At 43.5% G+C, this 21,931-nt stretch overlaps 1 protein-coding gene across 14 annotated transcripts in view; it reads right to left on the reverse strand.

Moving 5' to 3' along the window:
* COL6A3 (collagen type VI alpha 3 chain) overlaps window positions 1-21,931 on the reverse strand; it is a 107,722-nt gene that overhangs the window by 18,242 nt on the left and 67,549 nt on the right. For all 14 annotated transcript variants that reach the window (XM_081189530.1, XM_081189529.1, XM_081189539.1 and 11 more), the window contains 17 exons: window positions 20,667-20,729; window positions 19,671-19,733; window positions 18,527-18,589; window positions 16,646-16,708; window positions 16,283-16,333; window positions 14,720-14,755; window positions 14,559-14,621; window positions 13,433-13,495; window positions 11,334-11,366; window positions 11,199-11,235; window positions 11,089-11,100; window positions 10,430-10,923; window positions 9,944-10,040; window positions 7,177-7,869; window positions 5,238-5,331; window positions 4,293-4,351; window positions 308-574 (listed from right to left, as the gene is read on the reverse strand). In XM_081189530.1, coding sequence (XP_081045656.1) covers window positions 308-574; window positions 4,293-4,351; window positions 5,238-5,331; window positions 7,177-7,869; window positions 9,944-10,040; window positions 10,430-10,923; window positions 11,089-11,100; window positions 11,199-11,235; window positions 11,334-11,366; window positions 13,433-13,495; window positions 14,559-14,621; window positions 14,720-14,755; window positions 16,283-16,333; window positions 16,646-16,708; window positions 18,527-18,589; window positions 19,671-19,733; window positions 20,667-20,729 — 2,251 coding nt within the window. The remainder of the gene's footprint in view (window positions 1-307; window positions 575-4,292; window positions 4,352-5,237; window positions 5,332-7,176; window positions 7,870-9,943; window positions 10,041-10,429; window positions 10,924-11,088; window positions 11,101-11,198; window positions 11,236-11,333; window positions 11,367-13,432; window positions 13,496-14,558; window positions 14,622-14,719; window positions 14,756-16,282; window positions 16,334-16,645; window positions 16,709-18,526; window positions 18,590-19,670; window positions 19,734-20,666; window positions 20,730-21,931) is intronic.

Here is a 21,931-nt window from a genome sequence, read left to right on the forward strand (position 1 = left end):
CCAGCTGCTAAACCCCTCCCCCCCCCAGTTAATATTTTCCAATCTAGTTCTCTTCAGGAGACAATTCTTACCCTGAAGTGCTAGAAATAATCAGATCCAGTTCACTTGCTTTTGGGAAACTCAAGCCTTTACAAAGAAAAAATTCACAGCCATTCATCAACATTTTCAGCTTCTAGAATGCCAATTTTTGTGCATTGTCTGAGCATGAGTCAACATTATTAATGCAATGTTAATTTCCTCCCTGTTCTTAATATTTCCAACATCTGAAAGCGAGTGAATTCAATCCCAAGAAACAAGGCAAACTTACTTGTGCTAAATGTTCCTCTATAGGTTGCTTTGGCCTGTGCATTGCGGTAGCCAGTCACAAAGACATTGTATTTCTGCCCACTCCGGAGCCCTCCAATGACCCGTTCAGTGCCGGTTAAATTGAGCTTCAGGACTAGAGAGTGGTCATGTGCGGAGGTGATTGTGATGTCGTAGACAAAGACATGTTGAGGTTCAGGGTTCACCCAGTGCAGTTTAGCGCTGTTTTCTGTGATATCAGTTATTTGGACTTCACCTGTGTGCTTAACCACTGTCAAAAACAAAACTGCCATAAGGCTTCAAAGAAGAAAGCAAGCAGACTGCATTCTTAAAAGAATTAGTTTCTGAGAATGATTTAAAACAGAGAAAGAGATCATCCATAAAAACCCAAGAGACCTCCAATAAGTGCACCCCAAATATAACATTCCCTTTGTATGGCTGATTTCATTTCAAAACAACTCCAATGGCCACTTAAGAGCTGGATGGTCAATTATTTCCAATTGTCTATTTCCAATGTTCAAAGACAACTACCAATACTCATGTAGTGAAAATGGCACCATTCTAACACATCAAGGGAGGTTTCAGCAGACTTGGGCAAGGTTGCAGAAGCCCAAAAATCTAGTTAGAAACCCCTAAGAGGGGCGGCCCTTTAAAAACAGGCCAGTGAAAATTGATCTAGTATCCAGATCAAGGGAAGCAATAGTCCCATTCTCTTCTGCCTCAGTCAGACCACACCTGGAATGCTGTGTCCGGTTCTGGGCACCACAATTTAAGAAGGATGTTGACAAGCTGGAATGTGTGCAGAGGAGAGCAACCAGGAGGATCAAGGGTCTGGAAACCAGGTTTTATGAGGAGCGCTTGAAGGAGCTGGGAATGTTTAGCCTGGAAAAGAGGAGACTGGGAGGAGATAGGATAGCCATCTTCAAATATCTCAAGGGCTGTCACATGGAGGAGGGAGCATGATTGTTTTCTCCTGCTCTGGCGGGTAAAACTCGAACCCATGGCTTCAAGTTACAAGAAGGGAGATTCTGACTAAACATCAGGAAGAACTTTCTGACAGTAAGAGCTGTTCGGCAGTGGAACAGACTCTCCTGAGAGGGTGGGACTCAAAACCATGGCTTCAAGTTGCAAGAAAGGCAATTACAACTAAACATTTGGAAAAACTTTGACAATAAGAGCTGTTCAGCAGTGGAACTCAGAGCTTTCCAAACTGTGTGTCACGACATGTTAGTGTGTCAGCTGCAGTGTGTAGGTGTGTCATAGGATCTCTCCCCACGCTCCTCCCAGGGCTGGAAAGGGATTAATTTAACCTCCGGTTTGCTAGTCAAATTGAATTAATGTGTCGTGAAATGATGCATGCCTGAAAAGTGTGTCACCAACATGAAAAGTGTGGAAAGCTGTGTTTAACATATGTAGTGTGCCAACTGGGGATATTCAAAGTGTTGGTGTTGACCTTTAAAGCCCTAAACGGCCTCTGACCAGTATACCTGAAGGAGCGTCTCCACCCCCATCATTCAGCCCGGACGCTGAGGTCCAGCGCCGAGGGCCTTCTGGCAGTTCCCTCACTGCGAGAAGCAAAGCTACAGGGAACCAGCCAGAGGGCCTTCTTGGTGGTGGCGCCCGCCCTGTGGAACGCCCTCCCATCAGATGTCAAAAAGATAAACAAATACCTGACATTTAGAAGACATCTGAAGGCAGCCCTGTTCAGGGAAGTTTTTAATGTGTGACATCTTTGTGTATTTTTGGTCTTTGTTGGAAGCCACCCAGAGTGGGTGGGGAAACCCAGCCAGATGGGCGGGGTACAAATAATAATAAATTATTATTATTATTATTATTATTATTATTATTATTATTATTATTATTATTACTACTACTACTTCTGTAAGTGGGTATTTGGGGCTTTTCTGACTATTTAGGCCCAGTTCTCATAAAGAACAGCTGAGTGCCCAACCTGTTTCTGAGCTCTATCACATTAACCACCTCAAGAAAACCAGCATGTCAAAGAGAGGGCTTGGCTAGAACACTTCTCCCTGATATTCTGGTTTTGTATGGGCAGGGAATTATGCAGGAGAATTCTAGTCAACACTGATGCAGCCTAGAAGAGGCTATCATACTAGCTCACCTGCTGTTTGCACACCTTAGGTTCTAGTTTTGCACCAATGTTGTAGATATTAATTTCGCTTGCCTGCCTGCCTGCTTGCTTAGGAAGTCTGCAGAATGTGAAACGTCCCACTGATAAAGACTTGTGGTGGGACTGGTGAGATCCCTGTTGAAGACGGTAGTTTTGAAATGATTCCTCTCTATCTTCACTTGTTAGTGAAATTTATTCTAATGAACTTGTTTGAATGATCCACTGTACTATAAAGATCTTACTGCTCCATGCTTTTTTTAAAAAAAAATGAAAGTCTACTGTACAGTGGGGTTTTTGGATTTTATTTTATTAGTCTTCAGGCTGAAAAACAACCCATATAGACCAAGAGTTCTCCTGATTTGTTATGGTCCATGGAAACAAGTTAATAAAAGTCAGATGACACATGCATGTTTAAATTACTAGAAAGAAGAATTTGGTAGAGGAACACATATTAATGCAACAGCATTAATCTGAGTATGAGACTGATTTTTTAATCAATCTCCACAAAATATTTTTTTATTTAACATACACGCACTCATTAAAATCTACACAAAATATTTAAATCTATCCACATTGTGTATATGGATGGAAGGTGAAGTTATTTATCTTCCTCTACCAAGATTATTCTTTCTAACAACTTAACATATACGTGCCACTTGACTTTCATTAATCTGTTTTTGTGGACCATAATGATTTGGGAGCTCTCCTGCTAACAGCATATGGTATGAATTTTTTACAATATGCATTGCAACACACGGAGACAATGTGTTTTTGAAGCGGTATTGGCTTATTTGGTCCAAATGACAATGTTCCCAGTCAGATGATTGAAATGGGCTGACTTGGCTGTGAGATTAACCAAAGAAGTGTAATACAGTGGAAAACAATGGGCATAAAATCAACTCAGCATACAGCTAAGAAATTCAATGTCCTTGACTGCATCATGGATGTCACTCAGCTCAATGAGGAAACAGATTTATTTACACAAACATCACATGGAATTTCGTCAGAAGAACTCCATCAGGGCAAAATGTTCTGATCATTTAATTTTTGTCCATCTTTTAGTGCAGACCAATCTTCTGGGAGCGCAGAATTTCAACGAAAGGTCAGATTTGGGTTGGAGTATATGGGATGAGGCTTCAGTTAAAACTAAGCTAACCTAGCAGCAAACTACACTTTAACTACAGGTGCCTGTAACAAAACCCCAGCGGCTTGCATTCACCAAACTTCTTCCATTTGTGCAAGAACTACCACTTGCATAACAAAACTTCCCCTCCCTCTCCCCTCTCCATGGCCCTCCATTCTGCTCTTGAGGGTTGGGGGAACTCCTAGAATTCCAGGCAGAGGAGAGCAAGGTAAAGTTCTGCTGCCCAAGCAGAAGTCCTTGTGCAAACAAGACAGTAGTGTTAGATACAACTCAATGGTTTCAGTTTTGTCTCTTTATTGAACAGTTGCATTGCTTGACTGTAATTGTGACCGGAGGAGCTGCAGAGAGAAAGGTGACTAACTTTCCCACAACATCTGTTTTTCTGTTTCCAACTGCTGTTTTTGGACTACAACTCCCATCATCCCTAGCTAGCAAGACCAGGGATGATGGGAAACCCTGCTCTAGAGAACAAATATGCCCCACTTGCCTTTGCGGCTCCGCCACTCAAGACTGCAGCCTCCTGCAGCTCCTTTTCCTTTCCTTTTTTTCAAAAAGCCAAACACATTTGTGCATTTGTGTACAATGTGTAGTTTGTCCTTTACCAAAGAAAAGCGGTGGTCCTCAACTGCCGCCAAAATGCAACATGTAAGGATCAAATATCCTAAGGATAAAATATGCTAAAGACATTTGGTAAACAGGAGATACTGTACATACCTTCCAGTTTTTCTTTTGTTGTAGTAGTAGGTGTAGAGGTAACATTATTTGGAATGTTTCTAATTGAAAAAACAAAAATTAGTTATGGATATGTGTATATTTCCCCCCATGAGCAAAGTGCTTTACAGTTCTTATAAAGTTTCCTGATCCATTTAATCTTAAATTTAATGATGTTTCCATGATCCAGTGTACTTCCCAGAGGAACAGACTAACTAGATTGCTACATGGAATTTCTCAGTTTGAGGAACCTTCCAATATCAAATTTTAGAATCTGGAGCACATTTCCCCATGCAGGAGACTGGGAAGAATAACTGTAAAAATGTTCATTATCTTTTCTACACCCAGTGTCAAGATAAGTCTAATTCGCTGCCTTGAGTAGATCTCATTGTTAGCTTTGCAGACTGGCAAGCAGGGCTTATCTCTGCCAAACAAGCCAGCAAAAATCCCCCAAACGAGAGGTACTGGAGCTAAAACCTTGGAAAGTGAAACATACAAAACGTTCCTTTTCTCACTGTGTGCCTCACACTCTTATACAGGAAAGATAATTAATTCATCTTAAAAGTGTATTTGTCAGAAACAGAAAACATGCATACTGCTGGCAAAAAACATGTACCGTATTTTTCACTCTATAAGACCCACCAGACCACAAGACGCACCTAGTTTTTGGAGGAGGAAAACAAGAAAAAAAATATTCTGAATCTCAGAAGTCAAAACAGCACAGTGAAAGCAGCGATCCCTCTTGCTGTTCTGGCTTCTGGGATAGCTGTGCAGCCTGCATTCGCTCCATAAGACGCACACACATTCCCCCTTACTTTTTAGGAGGGAAAAAGTGAGTCTTATAGAGCAAAAAATATGGTACTTCATCTGATTTTGGGAATAAGCTGCGACTGTTCAGTCACCTGTCTTTTCCTTCTATTCAGAATGCTAAAAACTCATTAAACTTACACTTCTTTCTGGCCAAATTTTTTGACTGGCTGATCACCTTGAAACCAATCACATTGTTTCCTGATGTCTGGAGACAGGTAAAAGGCATTTTCACCTAAAAATACAAGCAGAATTTCAACAAAGCCATTCTCCCTGGCCAAACATACTATTTCAATTTAAACCATAATAAAAGTAGTCTAGTAAGTATGATAGGGGCCATATCTAAGCCTTTTAATACTTAGCATTTATTTATATACATGGAAAAATAGTAATTTGCATAATCTCTTCTTCCTTTCTTCCCAATGAAAAATGGTTTCAGTCTTGCAAGTAATAAAACACAGCTCTCCATTCTGCTGCTTCTAATTACGATATAAGCAAAATATGTGGAGACTGCAATTCTGCCAGCAACTAAAGGAAATTTTTCTTTAGCTATAATGGGGGAGACTATGCTGTAGACTTAAATATCTTATCGGTTGACCTAAAAAAGGGGAAGAAACAAGAGATTTTACCAAATTAGGGTTCAAAGAGTTTTAAGTCTGCAACAGAAAGCTGGAAATTGTTGACAACTGAAAGGAGGACTATAAAGCTGTGATCCTAAATACACACAAGATGAGTCTCCACAAAAAGTGTTTATGACTCCAACTTTACCAGTAATTACTAGAGTCTAGAACAGAAATTGAGGAATCCCTTAAGAGAAATTCATATGTCTCTTGGATTTTAGAATCACAGTATCCAGTTTTTTTGTGGGAAAACTTTATACATGATCTTTTATGCATTTGGTTCAGCAGACCCATTTGTTTGGGGTCTTAAAATCAGTAGTCCCTGTGCAGCCGGGATTATATGGCAGCCAAGCCTGAATAGTACCACTGTTTCTCAGCAGCATGAGAAAAACTTCACATAATATTCATGCAAGGTATGAGTTTTCTGGTAAGGCTACATGCCAACGGCATGTTTTGAAATCTGTCTTAAAACACTCTGAACGCTAAGCTAGAGAGAGCTTGGTATAGAGTAGGCCCCTTGGGGCCAGCATTGCCCCACCCCAAACCGTGTGCTTGATGCGCTGTTGCTGCTCTGCCATGCGTGCTGCAACTCAGAGGGGACCTTGCATTGCTGCTGACCCCAGACCTCCTCAGGGCCTTGCATCCAACTCTCTTCCAGCCCCTTTGGAGAGCAAATGTGCACTTGGTGAAAGAGCAGCGGCTAGGAAGCTGCAGGAACGGCAGTTGATGGGGCACAGCTGAGTTGGCGCTTTTGTGGGAGAGCGGCAGCGACTCTGAGGAGAGGGTTTACTAGAGCCGTGTGGGAGCCGCTTCATAGCCTAGTTATGACCTATAAAGCCCTATAACAGTTGGGGTCCAGGCTTTCTGAAGGACTGTCTCCCACAATACGAGCCTGCCTGGCTTTTGAGATTTTCGGGGGCAGCCTCGCTCTTGGCCCCACCATCCCCACAGGCACAAGAGGGCCTTCTTGGTGGCTGCTCCCAGACTCTGGAACTAACTGGCTGTTGCGACCGGGTCTTTGAATGGTGGGCGTTGCATATTTTCTTGTCCTTCAATGTTTTTAAATGGTTTCAGCTTGTTTTGGTTCAGTGTCACTTTTAAGAAGGCAACCTTTAAAAATATTTATACCTGATTGGGTGTGTGTGTGTGTGTGTGTGTGTGTGTGTGTACGCAGGCTGTATCTGTTTTTAATGCATGTCATGGGCTGTCTTAGATCCTGCACTGAGGGAAAGGTGTGACATTAACTAAACAAGTACATCACCACCATCATCATCATCTTCTTGTTCCACAAATGAAGTATACTGCCCCGTGTCTGAAGTTCTTGGCATCAGAGCATCAGTGCCCCTTTCACCTGGCTCATATGTCCATTGGGGGGCAATGCACACTTCATCCCCACCTCCCCTTGCACATTTCATGGTCAGCATCAAATTTCCCACTGCTGTGCCACTGCATATACTTACTGCTAATAAAAGACGGCAAGATGTTCCCAAAGCGCAGCAAAGCCTCTTCATGGAGCTCAGAGGGCTTATCGACATATTTGAAGAAGACGTCGTTGGGCTCACTTGCCAAACTGTAGATGCTCTTGATGTTCACTTTCCTGCCAATGCCCAAAATGACAAAGAAGTATCCCTTGCATTTAGCTTCTACAATAACTCTCTGAAGGTGTTCGAGTTCTTTGCTTTTAATCTCTCCAGTCATCATCAAGACTATGACTTTGAGATCTCTAGGATTTGGCGCACTCTCAAAGATGTGCTTTGTCGTATATTCAATTGCACTCGCCGCAGCCCGTGTGCCATACAGCTGTGCCATTTGGTTGCTAATGAAATCCATCAGCTTGTCTTTGGATCCATAATCTGTCAGTGACAACTCCACCTGGACAGGAGATGCACTTGAGTTTGATTCAAACTCATAGGGAGCATGTTGGATGACGGCCACCCTGGCATGGTGCCGGGATACCTTGGGGTCAGAGCTCGTTTCCAGCTGGCTTACTACATATGAAATGTAGTTCTTCATCTCTCTGAATTGCAGATGGGTGGTGCTTTCAGAGCTGTCTAGAATGAATGCTATATCAATGTCAACATCTGTAGGAGCAGCCCGCCTGTCTCTGCCAAAAGATCCTGTGGGGCCACAGCTAGAATCAGGATCACATACATCTAAAGGAATAAACATATCACAGTTAACTCAAATATCTGAAATCAACATCCTTTAGCATCACAGTAACAAGAGGGTGTAGGAACTTGAATTGGCATATTGCATCAGAATCACAGCTTCTGGTAGCTCCCAAATAATTTTGAGAATTTCAAAGAAAGCAAATGGTTTTAAAATTCCCTCAAAATGAGTGTACAGTATGGGCAAAAGATGAACATGTGACAGGTCCGTTGATTCTCTCCCCAGCAAAATGCTGCAATTACTACCAGTTAATTGGACAGCTGTCCATGAAGTCATGGCATTGCTGTACTGGCTAAATGAAGCCAGTTTTTAGACTTCAGTTTATAACTGCAGGACCCCTGCAGGGGCTAAGCATCACAGGGTAGAATGAAGTTACAGATAGGTAGCCGTGTTGGTCTGCCATAGTCAAAATAAAAAAATTCCTTCCAGTAGCACCTTAAAGACCAACTAAGTTAGTTCTTGGTATGAGCTTTCGTGTGCATGCACACTTCTTCAGATACACTGAAACAGAAGTTGCCAGATCCTTCTATATAGTGAGAAGGTGGGGAGGGGTATTACTCAGAAGGGGGTGGGAATGGGAGATTGGCAGATAGCTGAGATGAGCCTGTTGACGACTCTTAACGACTGCAATAGGTCTTACAGGAAAAGGCAAGGGGTGAAGAGGTGAAAAATGGCTTAGTCATGTATAATGAGATAAGAATCCAATGTCTTTGTTCAGACCAGGTCTCTCCATGGTTTTAAGAGTCGTCAACAGGCTCATCTCAGCTATCTGCCAATCTCCCATTCCCACCACCCTTCTAAGTAACCTAGCAGTTCGAAAGCACACTAGTGCAAGTAGATAGATAAATAGGTACCACTGTGGCAGGAAGGTAAACGACGTTTCCGTGCGCTCTGGCATCCGTCACAGTGTTCTGTTGCGCCAGAAGCGGTTTAGTCATGCTGGCCACATAACCCGGAAAGCTATCTGTGGAGAAACGGTGGCTCCCTCGGCCTGAAAGCAAGATGGGCGCCGCAACCCCATAGTTACCTTTGACTGGACTTAACCGTCCAGGGGTCCTTTAGCTTTTATCAGTCATGGCATATATACTGTGACTGCCTCCAGAGGTTTGGGCAAGATAGGGCTTTTTACCTTTATCTGTATGGCACTAATTTAATGGCCCATAAACCTGAAAACAACTTAGCACGTTTCCACAATAAGGGGCTTTGCAAACAAAAAGTGCTCTTTCAGTTAGATATAATATTCAGAATAAAATCACTATAAAATTAGTGCATTGTGCAACAAACAATGTGTGATATGGACATTTCCAATTGAAACACACTTTCATGTTAGGGGTGGGCAGAATGAGATCTACTGAAAGATCTCAATTCGCAGTAGATCCAGAAGGGTTTCTGATTCCCACTTTGTTTAACAACAGCAACACAAAAAAGCTCCGCTGCCCCACTTTCCTAAATTGTGTTGCTGGAAAAGAACACTTTGAGGGGTGTGGTAAAGCAGGTGTGGATTTTGGGTCTTTTGCCGACTATGAATTCTTAGCTGACCATATTCTCAGGAGCACCCTTTACTTTAATTAATAGTCTGTTTCTGCCTGGCTGAGCTACGGTTCTGTACCTGGCTTCAACTGGTAGACCTCCAGGAAAACAACAACTTCCAAGCAGATCCTGTGGTCCCTTCTCATAAGCATATAATGTATATTTGCACCTCACTAAGACAAACAGGTGTGGCACCTCACAAGGAATGGGTTTTAGGGGTCCAGCAGCTGCTCAAATGTACAATGGATGGTTCTGCACTGGCACAGAGCCCTGACCCTGGCCTACAATGTAAAGGTACCTACACTTCAGTAGCAAAAGTAAATTTGAAGGTGTCAGGTTCTTGAATGGCTCTGCAGTGTGGCAGACAAGGGACAAAGGTTTAAAGCCTTTCCTGACAAGAGGCCTTGCCTAGCTTGCAGAAGATCATATTGTCTGTACAGTGCAGCTAAAGCAAATCCCTAGCAATGGCTTCAAACTGTACTGTCCTTGAAAAGTACATTATATAGGAAAGAAACCCAAGAACCTTACCTAGACAAACGTGGCACGTTATTACTCTCCTAATAATTTGGTTCAGTTGATCCCTGTTGCCAGAAAATACGATGGCTTGTCCACCGGTATTGTTGATCTGGTTTAGACAAAAAAGAAAACAGGCATCAAACATTGATTGGTGTAGACAGCCCATGAATAGCTGAGGCCAAACAGAAGACTCGGTTGACTTCTGAAAACTTTGAGCAGCTTATGCTTTTTAGACCTGCCTTCAGACTACACAGGAGACGGTGGCTGAGAGCTAGAAATCAGACAGTCAGTTTCATTATCCTTTTTTACAGTGCATAAAAATGAAAACCGTTTCTTTTTCATATTTATAAATGCTTTAATACATATGTCACTTCTTTTTTTAAAAAAACTGCAAGGCTTTAAAAGAGGGCAATATGCCTCTTGGAGGCATGGAGAATGGCTGTGGCTTAATCCCACAAAATACCCCTGGAGGAGAAGAAAAGTTGAAGGGATGCAAACCTGCAGTGCATTTATGAGGGCTCTGTCCTCTCTGGAGGTAAGGAACACAGGCACAACTCCCGCATCATATAATTTCATGACAGCATCGTTAAGCTGAGGAGATGCTCTTGTTGGCCCGTTGCTGAAGAAAACAGCCACCTTCCGCATGAGGAAGCCACTGCGGGCACGTTTGAAGGTATTCCTGGCCACAAAAGACATGGCCGTTTCTAAGCTTCGCTGTTTTGATGTCTGTGGCATTTGGAGCTCTTGAATCTGTTTGATGAGATTTCCTTTCCTCCGGGAGTCAGCAAAACGGATCTCAGTGGTGACTTCACTGTTATAGGTAACTAACGCAACCCGGGCACCCCTGGGACAGTTGCTTTCAGCAATTGTGAGGTTGTTGACAATTGTCAACACTGCTTGCTTCGTTCTGTTGAAAATGTCTGCACTTCCCCCAGTGGCGGTGTCTATAGCAAATGCCAGTTCTGTGGGGTAAACTGGACATTCCCTGGGACCTGCAGGTAGTGGATACATGAAACAAGAAAGGAATATGATCAAACACATTTGCTTCCAAAATAGCAAGGGACATATTCTGCAACTACAAACCAGTCCGTTCCTTTGAAGCCACAGCTTGCATCCATTTCTGGTGCCAGAAACTGAGGAATCTAATATGGACTTACCATAACAGCAGGCTGTGAATAACAGAAAGAAAGAAAAAGAAAGAAAGTCAATGACTTCATAGTCTCCTCCAAAGCAAACTAAGCATTAGAGGCAAAAGAAATGGACTTACGGCATTTATCTTTGATGTTGCGTACAAGTGTGCATTGCTTTAAAGGAAAAGGAAAGGCAAACGGTGAAAAAAAATGAAGAAATACAAGAAGTTTGGTACCAGCACGAAAAATTACGGAATGAGAAGATGACTTACGTCTCTTGCTTCTCCTCTGTCACCCTTGAGTCCCTGAAAGAAAGGATTTTAAAATGCAACTGTAATTGCAAGACTTGGGTTTCAGAGTGCTTGTCTGATAGGAGGTTGACAGATTTCAGTCAACTGAGTAGTCAGGGAGGAGGGCAAAGGGGGGGGGGGAGTCAGAAGAGTCTTGCCAGGGAATGGAATAGGAAGGAAGCAAATTACAATTCATTGACATCAGATCCTATTTGTTGACATTGTATTTTGCAGAATCCTGCATCACTTTTATATTTGAAAATTAATAAAAAAATATAAAAAGTGTGTGTGTGTGTTTTGTGTTCATTCTTCCAGATAACTGTGTGCTTTGAATTCAAGCCAAAGTTTCATCGGGAGATCTTCTTAGTGAAAAATCTGAGTACCACTATTTTGAGGGCTTTATCCATGATTCTACTGATTGGGTTACACTAGTGTTTCCCAACCTTGGGCCTCCAGCTGTTTTTGAACTACAATTCCCATCATCCCTGACCACTGGTCTTGCTAGCTAGGGATGATGGGAGTTGTAGTCCAAAACAGCTGGAGGCCCAAGGTTGGGAAACACTGTATACACCATCAAGCCTCCATCAAGTCCTTGGCGCATTCTATGCTGTCCCCAAATCCTGCAGGCATAAGGTTGGCGCTGCAAGGAGTGGCGTAATTCTTCCACTCTTTTTGTAAAACAGCTGCCTCTTGTTTCAGAGGCTGTTCTGACCAGGAGGCCCAAAATGTCACAGGAGGGTTACCTTGGGGAAAATTAAGCCTAGATCCTGACGGGAGCGGGAAGAAACCAGGGAAATTAAGGGGGAAATAATTCCGGAGCTCTCTTCATTACTCAAGATGGTGGAGGGTGGAAAACAGGGCTTCCATCTCTGAGGCACCAAACCCTTTTGGCCTCCCCCCCCCCATATTTTCAGGGAGGAGGTTGGTTCAAAGGAAAATGTTCAAGGAGGAAGAGGCAAGCAGGCCACAGAGGGGAAGGAGCAGGAAAGTAGCTCCCGGAGGAGGAGGAGCCACTGCGTTTGGCTCCACCCACACCCTGATGCCGTGTGGGTCACGTCATGCACCCCATGATGGCCCCCTTCTCCTGCGGACGTTGGCGCCTCTGGTGGAGAAGGAAATAATTTATGGCCTTTGGTCTCACCCAGCAGGGCTCTTCTTATATTCCAATGAACCGAGAGGGGGTTCTTTGCTGCTGTTCACCGCTTTTTTCATTATTATCAAGCAGGAGTTGAATGGTTTATATAATAATCGCTTATCAAAATGGCACAAGTATGGCTGGCATGAGGGTGGGTGACTCAAGCCCAGAGATATCACAAGCAAAGCCTGGAATGAACACGAGTTGGAGTTCAAACTGGAGTTCAAACTTTTAACGGTCCAAGTTTTGAAACTGATAACTTAAAATTGTCAGTTTGGGTGTTTAATTTTTAGATTATTTTGCATCTTCCAGTCTCATTTCAGATTAGAAAAGCATTGATTAACATCTTCAGCTATTGTTTTACTAAAAATGTATAAATTAATATTCAGTTGTACGGGTCATAGGAGTGATGTTCACATCAGCTGGCAAGAGCCAGTTCCCTCACTGTATTATCATTTCTTCTTGGAACTTTCTTTAAACTTTGCACATATGTTTTTATGTTGTGATTTTATCCTGTGAACCACGCTGAGACTTTCAGGTATAGGGCAATATGCAAATTTAATAAATAGTAAAATAAATAATAAAAACAAGACTTTCAAGCAATACAAGCAAGCTAGAAATGTTCAGATCAATAACATTTTCTTCTTTATAATTCCTTAATCTCTCACACACAATTGCACAGTTTTTCCTGTTTTTAGCGGTTCTTAATTTTATCTGTAAGCTGCCTTGAGTCCCGCCAGGGGAAAAGGCGGGGTATAATAAGAAAGAAATACAAGAAATAAAGGTTTATTCAAGATAACTCGGGATCATTCTATTAGATTAATAGAGATGAAGTATGGTATGTGAGTTTAACAGTAAGCTCAGTATAGAAAGAAATGGAAAAGTATTCTAGACTCTTCAGCAAAATCAACATGTCAGACCAGTAATGTGTGTATTGCAAACTTACCTCTGGCCCAGGATATCCATTCTCTCCTTTTTGGCCTCGTACGCCAGGTGCCCCTGCACTTCCCTAAACAGGAAAAAGCAAACAAGAGTAAATGTGCTTGATCCAAATCCCACACATCTGCCCTTTTAAGTTAATCGCATCTGCTGTGGGTTGTTTACCTGGAGAGGTTCGAATTAATGCAAACAGAGCCAGCATGATTCTACCTGGCCTACCTGCAGACCCTCCCCTCTCCATTATTTCTGCCCTGCCCTGGTCTGTGGGGCTGCCCTGACCCCCCATCACTTGCTGAGAGAGAGGGAGGAGGCCGCGAGGGTTCTGAAATTCCTCACCCCACCCGCTTGGACGTTCAACAGAAATCCGCTCTCCAACAAGTTACCCAAACATTTGAGAGCATTTAATTTCATTTGGAAGTTTATACTAGTTAACTGTTGTAGGGGCTCTTTTATTACCTGATGATTTGGACTTACTTATGCTGAAATGATCTGTATTTTAAGCAAGTGTTGTAAGCTGCCTTGAGTTGGCAAAAAAAGCATATAAATGGTTTAAGTAACATTTTTGTTCATGTACACTATGTAGACTCCTGTGTGTTGGATCCATAAATAGTGTGTGAAAAACAAACAGCCAGTAGTACTTGCAAATGTTTCTGCAGTGCGGTAACAGCTTCGAATACAGCTTGCACAAGTTTTTGCACAAGTACGTGAACACTTATTTAGATTTATGCTCTAACATGAGCTGTAAAACAGCACTACTATGAACAGAAAGCACCTTCCATAAGCATGTCACATTTGAGTCTAGCTTTATGATGTGTTTATGCTTGGCTGCAGTTGGCCCACTCAGAGTTTATTAGAGATCTCTTCTCTAGTAAACTGGAAGTGGCAGCTGATCTTTGCCTTGGAACTGACCATTTTGATGGTCTGAGACCGATTTTGTGCTGGCACCTCCAGCACTTTTATGAATATATGAGTACTGGCACTTCTTTTTTTACCCAAAAAAGGCACTGAATACAACTATGCAAGTAGTTGCAACAGGATGAAACTGGGAATAAAGAAAATGATTTGTAGAAGAACATGAACCAAGCAGGCTCTCCGTTCAATCTTCCACTATCAAACACAGGAAGCTACATTACCCTGAGACCTCTGCTTCCTTTGGGGCCAGGATCTCCAACGCCACCATTATCTCCAGGCGCACCCTGTTTAAAATAGAGCAAAGCATTATCTCTCTGGCACATGTCACTCATGAGCTACTGTATTTTAGCATAAGGAACATGATTAAAATTTGTGTAAGTACCCTTATTCCTGGATATCCTGGGAAGCCAGGCTCTCCCTGTGGAAATAAGAAACAGATTGTGGGTTCAATGAAGCAAAGGCAGCGACCTTCCCTTGTCTGTTCCCAGAAATAAAAGGGCTCAGATGTTCCCAGCTGTGCCAAACCAGACCTGAGGAGGCTTCCAACAGGCATGCCATGCCACTCAGCAGAAACAAACCACTTCCATCAATTCTGCTTTGAAATTGTGTTCCCAACCCCCTGTAAGGGCAAATTAACATGGGGGGGGGGATTCATGCAACATAAGCCTGATGTTGCCTGGATGCTCCTCACCCCCATGAATGCCTGAGACGCTGTAAATGGGAAGTAATTGGCTGGTGTGGAATTGTCCCAAGGAACCCCTTCCCACTGCCATGTGCTGCTTACAATGACTCTAGGATTTCTTTTCCAAGTAATAATAGTTTCATTGGAGTCTAGTTCTGTATATGCATACTTCAGATAACTTCGTACATTGTGCTCTGGTTTGAACTTGTTAGTCTTTGCTTTTATCATCCATTTTATTTCTCGGTCATCCTGTTTATAAAATCATTTTTGCTAATTAAGCACAACTGCTGTGAAGATTAACATTATCAAGAAATTTTTTTATTATGATTCATACAATACCGCCAGGGTGTATTCTTGTAGAGTACTCGCAGTGTACTTGAAACATTGCAGAGTTTCACAGGTGAAAACAGGCAGATCCCTCCCCAAAGATTTGTGTGTGTCCGCCTAGACAGCATCTTAAAAAGCAGAGACATCACCTTGCCAACAAAGGTCCGTATAGTTAAAGCTATGGTTTTCCCAGTAGTGATGTATGGAAGTGAGAGCTGGACCATAAAGAAGGCTGATCACAGAAGAATGGATGCTTTTGAATTATGGTGTTGGAGGAGACTCTTGAGAGTCCCATGGACTGCGAGAAGATCAAACCTCTCCATTCTGAAGGAAATCAGCCCTGAGTGCTCACTGGAAGGACAGATTGTGAAGCTGAGGCTGCAATACTTTGGCCACCTCATGAGAAGAGAAGACTCCCTGGAAAAGACCCTGATGCTGGGAAAGATGGAGGGCACAAGGAGAAGGAGACGACATAGGACGAGATGGTTGGACAGTGTTCTCGAAGCTACGAACATGAGTTTGACCAAACTGCGGGAGGCAGTGGAAAACAGGAGTGCCTGGCGTGCTCTGGTCCATGGGGCCACGAAGAGTTGGACATGACTAAACGAGAACAACACCATTAGGGAAAGGAAAGGGATGAAGAGGGTTAGCCAAAGGCCACACAGTCAAGAAAGGTTCTGGAGAAAGAGAGAGGTGGTGTCATGCCTGCCCTGAGGGCGGGAGATAGGGAGGGCCACGCAACATGCAGGAAGAGAACATGGGCAGGGTTGCCTTACAAGGCAAGAGACCCTGGGATGGGCAAGAGGCCTTGCGCTCCTTGATGCACATTTTGCTTTCACCAAACTCAACTGCAAAGCTTGCATTAAGACGTGCCTTGTGGATTAGGGACCCTTCATGTATCTATCAGATAAAGGCAAGCCCTGGGACTGTACATACCTTTCTGCCTTTAGCTCCTGCCCTGCCAACTCCATCTCGTCCATCATCTCCCTACAAGACATAAAGGCAGCATGAATGCGCAACACATCCTGGAGCTTAGAGCCGTCTTCAGCCACTGCACGTGACCCTCAAAATTAGACTTATCAGAAGGCCAAGGTTAATGTGTTCAAAGACGGTTCTTTGAAAGAGAGGATCGGGAGAGTTGAAACGGAGGCTCTGTGAAGTGGACTGTGAGCTGCCAGTGCTGGCCTCACTGGAGGCCCTTCAGCCTCTCAGAAGCGAGCCTGTGGGGGTTGGTTGTTCGTTTCTCAATGGGGAAATGCTGTTCAGCAATGCTTCCAGCCTCCACGGAGCCACACTTACCGTCTCTCCTCGGGGCCCAGTGGGACCATTGGGACCCTTTGGACCAGGATTGCCAGGTTCGCCCTGTGTTAAAAATAATAAATTTAACTTAGGATGCAAGCTAGTATAACACAGTACTTAAGGGACTCGGATATGAATCCCTGGTTGGAATCACTTCCGCAATAGGCTCATGAGGTGACTTTAGGAAATCTGCCTCCTCTGCTTAAGCACTCCCGCCTGAAATATGGGGGGTAACAATACTAATCTCACATGCAGGAGGGTTGTAAACATTACAACAATATAATGTAAATAAAGGGCTCTCCACACTTGAAGGAGCGTCTCCACCCTTCTCGTTCAGCCCAGACACTGAGGTCCAGCTCCGAGGGCCTTCTGGAGGGTCCCTCACTGTGAGAAGCTAAGTTACAGGGAACCAGGCAGAGGGCCTTCTCAGTAGTGGCACCCACCCTGTGGAACGCCCTCCCATCAGATGTCAAGGAAATGAACAACTATCTGACTTTTAGAAGACATCTGAAGGCAGCTCTGTTTAGGGAAGTTTTCAGTGCTTGGTGTTTTATTCTGTTTAATATTCTGTTGGGAGCTGCCCAGAGTGGCTGAGGAAACCCAGCCAGATGGGCGGGGTATAAATACTGAAATAACTACTACTACTACTACTACTACTACTACTTGTGTTTAGTGCCATCTAAATGCAAAGCTTTATTATTATTTCTCTCTTTCTCTTCTTACGTCTGGGCACAGCAACCCAAAGAGAGAAGGGAAGGAAGCCTCGAGATGGAGGAACCACCAAATTCAAATTCTTGCAGGTCTTACACTGGAGGGTAGAAGGGAGGCAACATTTCTCTTTCCTTTCTGTAACCCTAAATTCCCCCCCCCCCTGAAGTATGTGAGCTTCAGGGCCAGGGGACTGTATCTCCATTCTGGGGGGAGGAGGGCTCTGACAGGTTCCCCTCCTAACGCAGGTGCTATATCAGCAACAGAGGAGGAACAACTGGAGAGTTTTCCACAGCTGCAGCAAGGAGGCATCTGTGGGCAGACCTCATACTCAGCCAGCAGAGATGAGAATCTCTGGGGATTTCCCTTCCAGAGACCCTAAGATTGTGCCCTTAATATTTGCTGCACTATATTAAATTGGCTTAAAACGGCACCTATCTTCATAGCCCACCCAACCACATTAAGGAGAGGCTTTATTGCAGGTTCTGTAAGCTCCCCCCACCCCACCTATGTTGATAGTTAAACTTGAGACAAATAAAAAATCCCTTCTGGACACATCAGCATTCAAAGCATTTGACACATTTTCAGTAGGAATTGCAGCATTTGCACTCTGCATATGTGCAGAATCTCATTTTTAAAATTGAGCTACAGAAGAACTTTGAGAGAAATAATCATGCTTGTTCTGTGCTGCTTCTGAGCACGAAGCAACTTCAAATTTCAAACTAGGCATTCACACATTCTGGCAACGTCACTAGAGCTGGCCTCTTATATTTAGAAGAAGAAGAAGAGTTTGGATTTGATATCCCGCTTTATCACTACCCTAAGGAGTCTCAAAGCGGCTAACATTCTCCTTTCCCTTCCTCCCCCACAACAAACACTCTGTGAGGTGAGTGGGGCTGAGAGACGTCAGAGAAGTGTGACTGGCCCAAGGTCACCCAGCAGCTGCAGGTGGAGGAGCGGGGAAGCGAACCCGGTTCCCCAGATTGCAAGACTACCGCTCTTAACCACTACACCACACTGGCTCTTTCAAAGTGATATTGTTAAAATGCATGCAGTCACAGAAGAATGGGGCTGACTCCCCTTCATAACAGGAACCCTAGAAAATCATTCACATCTTAACACCAACATTAGTGCCCCCCATCTCCAGCCGTTCTCTGTAATTTTGTCACTTACCTTTTTCCCAAGAGGACCCAGCCGGCCACGCTCCCCAGCAGCTCCCGGTGGGCCTCCACCGCCCTATGGAGACCAAGGTCTGGAGATTGGCAACAGAGCAATAGCGCAAACATAACAACAGGAACAGCATGAACAGAAATTCTTATGGAAGCTCAAGGGGCAGGATTTAATCTATGTTCAGATATACGTGGGCAGCATTTGGAATCAAGATGGTAGACTGAACCTTTCAAAACTGCACTATTTCTAACCACTGACTTTAAAACTCAACTGATTTTTTTGGTTTCTTAGAATTCCTGAGCAATGTTGGACATAAGGCAGCCATGAGAACCGGATTCTGCACTAATTTAATCCCCAGATGAATTCAGGCAAATAAGTGCAGTTCCTTTAAAACCTAAATTTCAAACTTTTAAAATGCTGCACTCATATTTGGTAATTTTGTCAACTTTATTTTCAATTCCAGTTTTCGGCAACACTGGAAGAATTTGTGGAAGGAACTGCTACAATGAATTTCTGCGAATGCTACTCAATAACATCACAGCGGCTTCATTATTATTACAGTATCTATTTATTTATACTCCGCCTTTTTCCCTGACAGGGAAAATTCTGCTGGACGGATTTTTGAATGAAACTTTTCAGACTAACAGAAACAAGGAGCATTTAAGAAGTTACAATCTGTGAAGGATCTTGACAAGCTGGGATGTGTGCAGAGGAGGGCAACCAAGATGGTGAAAGGTCTTGAACCCAAACCTTATGAGGAAGGGAAAGAAGCAGTTGGGTATGTTTAGCCTGGAAAAGAGGAGACTGAGGGGAGATAGGATAGCCATCTTCAAATCTCTGAAGGGCTTTCACATGGAAGGTGGAGAAAGCTTGTTTCTCCTGCTCTGGAAGATAGGACTCAACCCAGTGGCTTCAAGTTACATGAAAGGAGATTCCAGCTAAACATCAGGAAAAACTTTCTGACACTAAGAACTGTTGGCAGTGGAATGGATGACCTTGGAGGCTTTTAAGCAGAGGTTGGATGGCCACCTGTCATGAATGCTTGAGCTGAGATTCCTGCATTGCAGGGGGCTGGACTAGATGACCCTGAAGGGTTCCTCCCAAATCTACCAATTCTACGATTCTAAGAAGAATAAAAGAATTTTACCCTTGGACCAGGCAGGCCTTGCTCTCCTCGAAGACCTGGAGTTCCAATGGTGCCAGGTGCTCCCTGTACATAAGCAAAAGCAAATAGCTGAGGTAAAAAACATTCAACACAAAAACGGAATTTTGCTGAAACACAAAGGAGCAGTAACTTAAGGCCTGGGTTCAACTTTTGAGGTCACGGCACTATTTCTTCCCTGATATAAATCTCAGGAAATGACAAAAACTTACTTTCCCATGTCATGACACCACAAAATAATATATAGAAGCTCCGTGCAGACATTTCTTCAGTAAATATAAAATGGTCTGCACTAGGGCTGTAGCTAAGGAGTGGTGAGAAAGGCTAAGGGGGGGGGGCAAAATTGGCTAAAAAAATATAAAAATAAATTAAATAATGGATTTTCTGTGAAAGAATTCGTTATAAGGTGAAGTGCGTGAGGAATTGAATAGGTGGAGGAGGGTTGGAGGAGAGGTGGAAAGAAAAGCTAATTTGTCTGTGGCTGGGGGTGCAATCTGGATGGTTCTGCAAGATCACCCAGCTACGGCTCTGGTCTGCACTGGACCTGAATTAAACCAGTATCCCATGCAGTAGGCTAAATATACAACATTAACTATTTAGCGATCCAATGATGGTCTCTGTGCAATTCCACTGTTGGTACGTTTTCAATTCACATCCCCAGAAATTATGTAGAAAGGTAAAGTTCACAGCATCCTTTGCAGGGGGAAGAGAGCATCATCAGTTACTTACTATTGTTATGAATGGACAGATTTACCTTACCAGGCATATATTTGAGCTGTGACGTTTCCTGGCCTTTGGGCTCCCACTGTTTACTGCCTCACCTGGGAAAATGCTTCAGCTGCAGCCCACAAAGGCTCAAGCCACATTAGTCTTCAAGGTGCCACAAGTCTCCTTTCTGTTCTCTGTTGTGCAACAGACTAGCAGGGCTCTGGCCTGGAACGTCGCCAGAAATGCCAGAAACAAGTCACAGAATTTCCTCACCTGTGGTCCTCTTGGACCCGGTTCTCCCACAGATCCTGGTGTACCTGCCGGGCCTCTGTTTCCCTAAAATATAAGAGTAATTGAGTAGCCAGTGTAATGAAACTAGTGGGCTGTAGATTAAGGACAGACAAAAAGAAATAAGAACTTCTTCACAACATGTGGAATTGACTACCCCTAGGTGAGGTACTGAACAGGGTGTGAATACTTTTCTGCTGTCCTCTGTCTTTGCTCCTCAAACCACGCATACATGGCCTACCCTGTGAATTCTGCTTCCTTTTTAATGAGAGTCTGTAGGCCTAAAGTAGATTAGGCAAATCCATGGAGTTTCTACGTTCAAACAGCAGGACTGGGCATCTCTTGCCTCCATGTTGCCTCTTCTCAGAAATATCTGCACCGACCACTGCTGGGAACAGGGTTCTGGGCTAGAGTTTAGCATTTAAAAGATGAAATGTAACTTTCCTAAATGTTGTCCGGTATCTACATGGAAAGCTTCACTTTCCTCAAAGGTTTATTTCCATGAACCAGACTGGGTGGCTGTGGACCAGTCATGACTGCTTAGCTTCATTTGAGCTACCTTGTAGGGTTGCTGCAAGGATAAAATTGGGGGTGGGGGTGGGGGTGGCGACACCAGACATGTGTGCATGGGGTGTGGCAGGTATACCCAGGGACACCCTAATGTTTCAGAAAACCAGGAATCGTGATGAGGAGGAGAGCATCTAGTGCAGCAACCTAGCTCCCTCAACTGCCACAATTCTCAGGGAAGCCGTGGGGAGGGTGAGAGACAAAGGCAGAATGGGGAATGAGGAATGCAGAGAGAGATGCAGGCAGAATAAAAAGGCTGGAATGACTTCTGTCCACATCAGTCTCTGGAAGCATCCCTGGGGTGATGGGCTCCTGTGGCAGCAGTAAGGGAGGTGGGAGGGAGTCTTCTCTAGGCCAGGAAGATGAAGAAAATTTGATCTGTTTTGGTCAATTTGGGTCAGCTCATTATCTGGTTAAAGATAAAGATCATGAAAATTGACCATATATTTCTGCACGTCTGGTTAATACTACCGTATAAATTTGGTATCATTTTTAAGTTGTGTAAGTAAAGTTTAGTTGTCAATTTTAAAAAGTAAGTTTAGTTAAGCTTCAGTTTCCTTTGTTTTGTTGCATGAATAAAAATAATGCTCTTTATGACTGAGTATGAATACGCATTCAATAAATGTTCATCTTTAAATAAAGAAAAATTCCACGGGTGCACACCTGAACGAAATGTGCTGTGC

The sequence above is a fragment of the Podarcis bocagei genome (genome assembly GCF_964188305.1).
Source record: "Podarcis bocagei genome assembly, chromosome: 1".
In the NCBI taxonomy this organism is placed as follows: domain Eukaryota; kingdom Metazoa; phylum Chordata; class Lepidosauria; order Squamata; family Lacertidae; genus Podarcis; species Podarcis bocagei.